Source organism: Orycteropus afer, unplaced genomic scaffold (assembly GCF_000298275.1).
Source record: "Orycteropus afer afer isolate SDZICR_OR568_19922 unplaced genomic scaffold, OryAfe1.0 scaffold00020, whole genome shotgun sequence".
NCBI classification, from domain to species: Eukaryota; Metazoa; Chordata; class Mammalia; order Tubulidentata; family Orycteropodidae; genus Orycteropus; species Orycteropus afer.
This window is the reverse complement of record NW_006921607.1, coordinates 5,783,230-5,793,432: the sequence shown is the minus strand read 5'-3', so window position 1 is coordinate 5,793,432 and position 10,203 is coordinate 5,783,230. Positions and strand designations below refer to the sequence as shown.

The following is a 10,203-nucleotide window of genomic DNA, read 5'->3' as shown; positions in this document are numbered from 1 at the left end:
CTATAGTCTTCTTGGTTGATAGTCCTTTTTTTCAGCACTTCAAATATGTCATCCCATTGCTTTCTGGCTTCCAAGATTTCTGAGAAGAAATCGGCCTTAATCTTGTTAAGGATCCCTTGTAAATGATGATTTGCTTGTCAGTTCTATCAGAATTGTCTTTCGCTTTGCTTTTTGAAAGTTTGATTATATTGTGTCTCGGTGTGGACCTCTTTGTGGGTTTATTCTACTTGGAGTTTGTTGAGCATCTTGGATTTATAGATTGTTCTTAACCAAATTTGGAAATTTTCTGCCATTATTTCTTCAAATATTCTTTCTCTGTCTTCTCTTTCTTACAGTCCTATGACAGTGGCCCACAATTGCACCAGGCTTTGCTCAGTTTTCTTGATCCTTTTTTTTGCTCTTCAGATTTAGTAATTTTGATCACCTGTAGCTCACTGATTGTTTCTTCTGCCAGTTCAAATCTGCTATCGAACTTTTCCATTGATTTTTTTCAATTACTGTCTGTTTCAGCTCGAGTAATTTTGTTTGGTTCCTTTGTATAGTATCTATCTCTTTATTGTTTATTGTTTTGTTCATGTATTGTTTTCCTGATATCCTTTCATTTTTTTTGTTCTGGTTACCTGGTGCCACTCTGACAAGAGATATATCACAAATGGGATGGCCTTAATAAATAGCAGTTTATTCTTACAATTTGGAGGCTTTAAGTCCAAGTTCAAAGTGCCAGAATCTAGGGGCTGGGTGAAAGCCCCTCAACGTTGGAGTCCAGCTCTGACTCCTGCTCCCAGCCCACTGGAGCTAGAGGCATTTCTTCACTCAGACAGCTGCTGGCTGCTGAGGCTGAGAAGCCCCAAGTTTGACAAGTAAAAAGGCACAGTCCCAATGTTACCAAACCACATGGCAGGCCATTAACTTAAGTCCATTGTAAGTCCCAAGGTCAGCAGAGCATAGCAGGCAGCTGAGCAACGACACAGCTACATGCAGGGTCCAAGCGTGCCACAGGCTATAGACCATTCTCAAAGCTTCTCCTTACATACAGGAAGCAGACCACATTCCCAAAGGCAGCTACTCAGCTGCTTGTGGTAGATCCCACCACGGAGCTGATTGCCAGTCTCCTCATGGGGATTAACTACCACCAGCTGCCCAGCCACTCAACCAGGCCCAGCCAAGTTGACACACAAACCGAACTACCACATTTTTGTCCACGTTTCCCTTTAATTCTTTGAGCACACTTGATACTGTTGTACTGTTGTCTTCAAGTCGTTACCTAGTCTGTGCACCTTCCATGTTTCCATAGAGAAAATTTCTCTCCCCTTGTCTTGCTCTTTTGAGTAAGTCCTCATTTCTAGTTTCTTTATATACCTTGTGACTTTCTGGTGAAACCAGTATATTAAAATGTTACAATGTGTTAGCACTGAGCATGTGTATGGCTTTCCCAATTTTCCATATACATGGTGCTTCTGAAAGCACTAATATTTTAAAGAAATTCTCAGGCAGTCACGGGCTTGAGTATTTGTTTACTGCCTCCTCTCCCACCCTTTGTGAGCACTGATTGGTTCTGGTCTGACCAAGGCTATAGGGCTTCAGTAGCTTGAAGACAGATTGTAACAGATACACTATATAAACAGTCCTCCAGCAAAGTCGGCCCTAATTACTCCATAGCCAGAGATCAGAGCCCCCACTTTGGGAACACAAGCTGCGTTTCCCTCTGCCACAGCCACCTGGCTGCTGCACTAGAAGGAAGCAGGAGAGCAGCAAAGGTTTCCCACGAGGGATCTATGTCGGGGATCCTGGATAGAAGGGGCAGAGCAACGTGGAACAAAACTCAAAATCATCATTTAAAACAAAAAAAGGGACCAGGTTTGCTGGCCTGATGGAACCTGGTGGAACCCCTGAAACTGTGGCCCCTAGCTGCCCTTCTGGTCTGGAATTGAACCCACTCCTGTGGCTTCCAGCCAAACAAAAGACAGGCAATGTGCAATGAACATTTGCATTAGGTATACTCTTTGGAGAGATCAATCATGGGAGAATAGAAGGGCTGTGTATGCACAGGGAGACAGCTGGGGGGCAGGAGTGCATGGAGGGAAGGACACAGGGAAGAGGTAACTATGGGGAGGCAGTGGGAAGGGAGCTGTTACATTGTGGGAAATTGTAGTAAATGTCATGAGACAAAGTATACAGCTGCTGTATGGAAAGTGAATTTTCTCTGTAAACGTCACCCAAATCACAATTAAAAATTTAAAAATAAGTTTTCCTATTGTTTAAATGGGAGCTCTGGTGGCATAGTGCCTAAGGCATTTGACTGCTAACCAGAGGGCTGGCGGTTCAAACCCACCAGCCACTCCTCGGAAAGAAGGTTGAGCAATCTACTTCCGTAGTGATATCGCCTCGGAAACCAAAGGTGGGGTCACTATGAGTCAGATCCAACTCCATGGCAGTGGGTTTGGTTTTTCTGGTTACTGTTTAAGTGATCTTTTTTTTTTTTTTTAATGCATTTTATTGAAATATAATTTATATACAGTGAAATACACAAAAATAAGTGACATGGGTCAATGCATTTTTTTTTTTTTTTTGGCAGTGTTCCCTCCCCTTTCCTCCTACCCCAGGCAACCAACAAACTTTCCCTCCATATATAAACCTTTCCTTGACCCTCCACCACAACGAACTAGTATTATATTTGTCCTTCTGTAATTGACTTACTTCACTCAGCATAATGTCCTCCAAGTTCATTCATATTATGCAGTGTTTTGCAGACTCTACATTATTCTAGTGCTGCATAGTATTCCAGTATGTGTATGTACCACAGTTTGTAAGTGACCTTTCTCTTGTTTCAGTGTGCAGTTAATTACTGCAACCCTCTATCTACTGTTCAGAGTTCTTAGAGTGGAGATTACAGATCTCTGGCCGCTTTTCTGCTCACGTGGAGGGTCAGTGTCTTAGGCTTGCTCTCACTGCCATCTTCCCAGAGGTGCTGCTCGCGAAGTGTGGAGCCCCAGATTCAGTCAGCACAGCTGCCCACCCCTTATCTTGAGACAAAGTCCATGCCTATCACATCTGCTGTGAGGATTAGTTGGGGACTCCGAGGCACTGGCACAGAGTGAATATAAATCCAGTTTTATTGGTTACAAGAAATGGCAAACTTCACTGGGAAATCTCTCCACCAGGCAGCACCAATCTCAGTAGAGAGAGGAGTAAGTGGGGGGAAGAAAAGACAAAAGGAAAAGAGATAGGGAGAGACAAAGGGAAGGAGAGGGGCAGAGAGAGAAGGAAGGACAGAAGGAACACTGCACATTAAGGTCTGGTCTGGATGAGGATATGGTCATGGAAGTAGACGATTCAAGGCTCCAGGTGGCAGGAAGAGAGCGGGGGGGGTGGTCCATGGTAGTGCCAACTAGAAGGGTAGTGTCTCTTCCACAGGGATGTTGAGGATGACGTCCATGTCTGGGGTGCACCTGGTAGGAAGCAGCAGAGAGGAGTGTGAGGCCAGGCAGGGACGACAGCCTTGGGGGGTACACACCCTCAGGGAAGCCCTTCTCTTTAAAATACTAGTATTTACTGGGGGGAGCCCCATACCAAAACACAACCTGTGACCTTGAAGCCCAATCGTGTGCACACGCACCTAAGGCAAAAACGTCAAACACAGAAAAGGAACAGGTTTGGCTAACGTTCCTCCAAAGAGGTCTGAGGCCAAGGAGGAGCAGAGACTCTGCCTCTGAAATGCTGAGGCACCTCAGGGATGAGCAACCTCTTTGGAGTCGAACGACTGAGTGGGAAACCTTGCTCTGTGTTACTATCAACAAGCTATTTTGCCTCTCTGAACCTCAATTCTTTCAGGTGATACCTATGTAACATGAGCCTACTATGTGCCAGACATCAGGGAACCCTGTCTCCACAGCATAGCTACACAAAGAATCATTTACTGCAAAAAGATCATTTACTTGGGTCTCCGAAGCAGGACATCTTCAAATATGATCTCTCGGTATTCCCGGAGCTGGGCTTGGAGGTGTCGCACCTCGGCTCTTAATGAGGGTATTTCCTCAGTAAACTGGTTGATAAACTGAGGAGAGAGGCACAGCAGGAGACAAGCTAAAGGGCAACATGGACAAGGAGTGAAGACACCTGGGCAATGGCACATGGGCTTTGTCACGGGCCAGCCTCAACCCCTGAGAGGAGCCTCCCGACTTAGGGTGGGCTGGCTCACAAGTCAGTAACAACATTTCAGGGTATCTTTAGAGGTGCAGGGATCATGTACAACAGCGGAACGGTGAGTGTTGCAAAGGGGTGACATTACTTGCTAATGAGAATTAATGGGGGCTGGTGGAGATGATAAGGAGCTCTGGTAGCAAAGTGCCTAAGGCATGTGACTGCTAACCAGGAGATTGGCAGCTCAAACTCACCAGCCACTCTGTGGAAGGAAGATGAGGCAATCTACTTCCGTAAAGATTAACCACCTCAGAAACCCAATGGGAGTCACTACGAGTCAGAACTGACTTGATGGCAGTGAGTTTGGTTTTCTGGTGGAGATAATGAAGCCCACTCATACTGAGAAGTGCAGGAGGAAGGTGAAAGACAATGAAAATTAATGGAAGAGGGTGGTGATAGTTAAGTTCATTAACATTAATGGGTGATGGGCGATGACAAGAATTATGGGGTAAAGATGGGGGTGGTTAATAACAGTAAAACATATGATGGCTGAGCAGGGTCTGCTTGATGACATTGCTAATGGGTCATGACCAACAATGTTGGTTAATGACATAAGACCCAGGCCAGTGCTAATCCTCGTCCCAGATAAATGACAAGTGAAAGTAACAGCAACTTTTCTTGGAAGGCCAACACTAGACTTGGAGATTTCCTGAGAATCAGATCAGGACAAGCCTGACTCCCACAGGTCCTAGGTACCACCCACCCTCTGCTCGTTCACAAGGGGCCATCACCTTCTTTGCCCACTCACATCTCTGAACTTGTCCATGTATTTCACCATATCCTGGTTATCCCGGGTGTTCTGCACAAGAATATCCTGATGGGGCTCCAGGACTCTCTGTGAAGGAAGAAGAGGTAGGGGCTGTGCAGGCTGAGGACAAGGAAGAGAGCAGGTCTGAAGGGGCCCAGATCCTACTGTAGCACCCTGGCTACTCACCACGACCAGAGACTTGAGAATCTCTTTTTTCTTCCTCTGAATCTTATCGGACAATGACTGCAGGACCACCCTGCGCATCTCAGCAAGGTCATCCAACTCATCCTGAGGACCAGCAAGAAAACGTTGGCCACCAGCCCTGTCTCCTGCATGGTCCAGGGCACAGAGCCAAGGGCTCACCCACCTGCTGGCTCTCTCTCAACTGCTGGACCTGGCGCAGAAGGTTGGCGATCTGGACCGACTTGATCGGATACTCATGGTCCATGTAAGTGCTCAGGAAGTTGACTTCCTCCTGGGCCTTCCTGATCTTGGCATTCAGCTGCTCCACCTGCTGCTCCAGGTCTGGGGATGGGTGAGGGAGGTCAGGAGGAGCAGGAGGTAGGACCCTCCCTCAGTGACTCTTCCCAGGAGGCCTGAAAGGCAAGGCTTTTCTTGGCCAACGAATTGGTGTCTGGGCTAAGGTGAGCTCATGGACTGGGAGGCATGGAAAAGTGAAGCCACTGGAGAATCTACCACCCCTCAGGAAAAAAAGCAACACTGGGCAGGAGAAAGTAACTCAACTGGGTACAAGATCCCGGGACTAGTTCCAGCTCTGCCAAGACCCCCTCACCCTCTAGATCTCAGCTTCCTCATATGCACATTCTCAGGAAAATGAAACGAGAGAGTTGGGGCAGCACTGATTCCCAAGACATAACCACAGCAGGATTAAGACAAAGTCTATCCTGCCTTCCTCCATGGAGAGATCTCCAAGGTCTGAGTCTGCCTGACACCCTGGCCTCCCCTCAGAAGGGTTACAGTCTGCTCAGGGAAGAAAAACCATAAGGTCTAATGGGATGCGAGCCAGGAGGCCTGGGTCCTGGGCCAGCCACTGACTCTCAAAGGGGCCTTGGCAGGAAACACAGCTAGTCTGGGATTAGATTCTGGCTGCTAGCTATGTAACCCTGGGCAAGCCACTTCACCTCTCCAATTAGCCTCAGTTTCCTCATCTGTAAAATGGAAAGACAGTGCTTGCCTTACAGGTGGTTGTAATGACTGAGTGAGACTGTGCCCATCAAAGTACAGACACACAGGGCCTGAAAGATACTTTATAAGCAAGCTATTAGCTCTGCATTTTACCAGTTCCATCTGCCTAAGAAGGGAGGGACAAAGTGAATGCCCTCCAGCTGACTTCCCTAAGGGGCCAGAGGTGAGGGTCAAGGAGGCCACTCCAGAGATTCTTACAGTTGATCTTATGTTGCTCCTCCTCTTCCCATTCCTGGAGCTCACACTTCAACTCTTCCAACCTCTTCTTGTTAGAGTACTCCAAAATGTCAATGACCTTCTGCAGGAGGGCGGGGTCAGCTAATTTCCAGCTTCTGCTGGAATGGGGCCCCTCAGGGCAGGGGGTGGGGAGGGGAAGAGGGCACAGCCTGCTGTGGCCACATAGCACTTCCTCAGAGGAGCCCCTGAACACAAGCCCACTCAGAGGCCCAGCAAACAGACTAGAGGCTGGAGAACAGTCACCCATTACCCCAACCCCCTCCAAACGTTCCCCTCCCCTACAACCTCACCTCAGCCAAAGGCCCTAACCATGCACTCGGCCACACAAGCCCAAACCCAGGCATAAGTCCCTACACCCCTCCCACATCTGCTATGTCACCAAGTTGTATCAATCTCACCCCTAGAAGCTCTCATAATCATGCCCAGGGCCACTATCGTATTCAAATTCTCTTTATCTCACACCTTCAATATTACAACCAAACCAAACAGACTGACTGCCATTGAACCCGGCGACTCACAGTGACCCCTCCTTGAGTTTCCGAGGCAGTATCACCACAGAAGTAGATTGTCCAACCTTCCTTCCAAGGAGTGGCTGGTGGGTTTGGACCACCAGCCTTCTGGTTAGCAGTCAGATGCCTTAGGCACTACACCACCAGAGCTCAACAGCTAGTCCTAAATCATCCTAAATGGAGGACCTAAATGGTCCTCCTTCGCTCTGTTCTCCACACACGAGAATTATCTTTTAAAAAAACAGCTGACCTCCTATTTAAAAGCCATCATTACCCTGTGGTAAGGCCCAAACGCCTTACCTTAGCCAACAAGCCTCTCATGTATCTGGCCTGTGCCAACTGCAGCTCTCCCTGATCCCTTCCTCACACTTTATTGCCCAGCCATGCTAAACAACGTGTGGCAGTGCAAACCAGCTATACTCCCTCTTACTCCAGGTCTTGTGCATACCACGTCCTCTGCCCAGAACACTCTCCCCCTCGCTATCACTGAACACCTACTTCTGTGGTTTCAGCCCCATCATCACTTTCTCCTGGATACCTTCCTGATCCTCCCATGTCTTGTTTAGGGAGGCCCCTCTGAGCTCAGCAAGTCCCCCACTCTCATCATAGGACATGTGCAAGGCTGTCTGTCTGTGACCCACTAGACTGTGTGTTCCATCTGGACAAGGGTGTCCTGGTGAATGCTGTTTCCCAAGGGCTTGGCCCCTAGGAGGCAACTGAAATGAACCAAAAAAATATATAAATGGACCAATAGGAAAATCAGAGAACAACTCTATCTAAGCCTGGAGAATGTGCTAGGAAGTTTCCTTGGGCCTTGGTCCCAAAGAAGTGTGAATCTTCCCCTCATCTCAACGACTCCAGGTGAGCTCAATCTCTCTGCTCCCTGCAGTCAGAGGGCAATTACTTCTCAATTCAACCATCCTCTCAGACTCTTCTCCAGCCCAAACTCCTGGGTCCTCTGCGAACTTTCAGCCCTCTCACCCCAACATCACCGAGACTCTCCTAGGGGAGTCAGAGGATGCCCTGGGAGGTCTCTGCAAAGTCAATCTTCCCCACAGGCTATAAATGCTACTACCACTGGGATAAGGGCAGCCAACAACAGCACTGTGGAAAGAACACAGATCCTGGTGCCAGAGTACCTGAGTTCAAATCCCAGTTCTGGCAATGGCTAACGAGGTGACCTTGAGCGAGTCATCTAATTTGTGTTCCCAGGTCTTCATATGTAAATGAGGATAATGCAAGAATTATAGGAGCTCTGGTAGCGCAGTGCCTAAGGCACTTGACTGCTAACCAGAAGGCTAGCGGTTCAAACCCGCCAGCCACTTCTTGGAAGGAAGGTTGGGCAATCTACTTCCATAGTGATACTGCCTCGGAAACCCAAGGAGGGTTTGCTATGAGTCGGGTCCGAGTCAACAGCACATAACAACAACAACAACATGCAAGGATTATATGTGTGTATATGTATGTGTAAGGAGGCTGGCTGGCTCAACAGATAAAAGCTGAACCAGTAGATGAAAGGTTGGCAATTCAAACCCACCAGAGGCTCCTGGGAAGACGGGCCTGGCAATCTGCTTAAAACTCTGATGCAGTTCTCTGAACACAAGGGGTTTATGGCAACCATGAGTCAGAATCAACTCAATGGGAACCAACAACGTGTGTACAGTATGTGCGTGTATATACAGCACTTTGTATACGTTGTACAGGTGACAGCAGCTACTTTCTCTTGCACACCTACTGTGTGCCAAGTGAGGAAACTGACGCTCCAATTGGCAGTATTAACTTAGTCTCCCAGCTAGTGAGCATTTGGATGAAATCCCACCTCCATCTGATCCCAAAGCCCAGAGGGATGGGGCAAAGCAGGAAGGAGGCACATTCTGGGTGGAGAAAGCCAACTGTGCAACAGAGAGGACAGGAGAGGGTGCTAGAGCGGGCAGAGGGCTAAGGGCTGAGGGCTGAGGGCTGAGGGCTGAGGGCAGAAGGCAAAGGGCAGAGGGCAGAGGGCAGAGGGCAGAGGGCTGAGGGCTGAGGGCTGAGGGCTGAGGCAGGGCTGTAGGCCACACAGGGTCTTACCCCAAGGATGTCCTGCTGCTGCAGTATTTCCCGCACTTTTATGGCTGTACTGTTCTCCATGTCCTGGATGGTTCTGACCAGGTCCTGATTGAGCTTGGTGAGAAAGCTCTCATGGTTCTGGAGCTCCTGGAGTGAGGTTCGCTGGTTCCTGAGCACTGTCTGCAGGCAGGAAGCAGGGAGGCAGCGCTGCACAAGCCTGGCACAACCTCTAAAACCCTAAAATTCAGCACCTTACCACCGGATGCCCGCCCCCTTGTGGTCATGGCTGGTAAATGCAGCCACGCTGGGAATGGTTCCTCACCATCTTCCTTTCAGATCATCTCACCTGCTAGTTTACTATTTTCATTCCTTCTGAAACACACACTTTCCCCTAATTTTGCATCTCCGAAGCGAGGATGCAAATATTTTATTCATTAATAGGTAGTTAAAATAACGATGGGTCTTATGCATGAACAGCATCTTGTTGCTTGGCGCCGTCAAGTCATCTCCGACTCATAGAGACCCTGTGTACAACAGAAGGAAACACTGCCCGGCCCTGCACCGCCCTCACAGTCCCTACTACACCTGAGCGCATCGCTGCAGCTATTGTATCAATCCATCTCACTGACTGCCTTCCTCTTTTTCACTGACCCTCCATTTTACTGAGCATGATTTCCTTCTCCAGGGAATGGTCCCTTCTGACAACATGACCAAGACAGGTGAGACAAAGTCTTGTCATTCTGGTTTACAACAAGCATTCCAGCTGCACTTCTTCCAGGACAGATCTGTTAGTTCTTCTGGCAGTCCACGGTACTTTCAACATTCTTCACCGACACCACAACTCAAAAGCAGCAACTCTTCGGTCTTCCTTATTCATTGTCCAGCTTTCACATGAGGTGACTGAAAACACCATGGCTTGGGTTACACGTACCTTAGTCTTCAAAGAGACATCTTTGCTCTTCAGCACTTAAAAGAGGTCTTTTGCAGCAGATATGCCCAATGCAATATGTCATCTGATGTATTGACTGCTGCTTCCATTGGTGTTGATTGTGGAACCAAGTTATATGAAGTCTTTAACAACTTCAATCTTCTCTCCACTTATCATAATACTGCTTATTGGTCCAGTTGTGAGGATTTTCATTTTCTTTATGTTGAGATGTAATCCATACTGCCGACTGTAGTCTTTAATCTTCATCAATAAGTGCTTCAAGTCATCTTCACTTTCAGCAAGCAAGGTTGTGTCATCTGCATATT

The 10,203-nt window shown here is 47.9% G+C and overlaps 1 protein-coding gene across 1 annotated transcript; it reads right to left on the bottom strand.

Moving 5' to 3' along the window:
• Positions 1-3,388: 3,388 nt before the first annotated feature.
• On the bottom strand, positions 3,389-9,544 carry CUNH20orf96 (chromosome unknown C20orf96 homolog). The gene is made up of 8 exons (XM_007934707.1): positions 9,521-9,544; positions 8,971-9,129; positions 6,353-6,452; positions 5,316-5,473; positions 5,135-5,236; positions 4,949-5,035; positions 3,936-4,054; positions 3,389-3,449 (listed from the first exon to the last, which is right to left on the bottom strand). Exons 1-8 carry the CDS (start codon positions 9,542-9,544, stop codon positions 3,389-3,391), a joined length of 810 nt encoding a protein of 269 aa, XP_007932898.1.
• Positions 9,545-10,203: the final 659 nt, after the last annotated feature.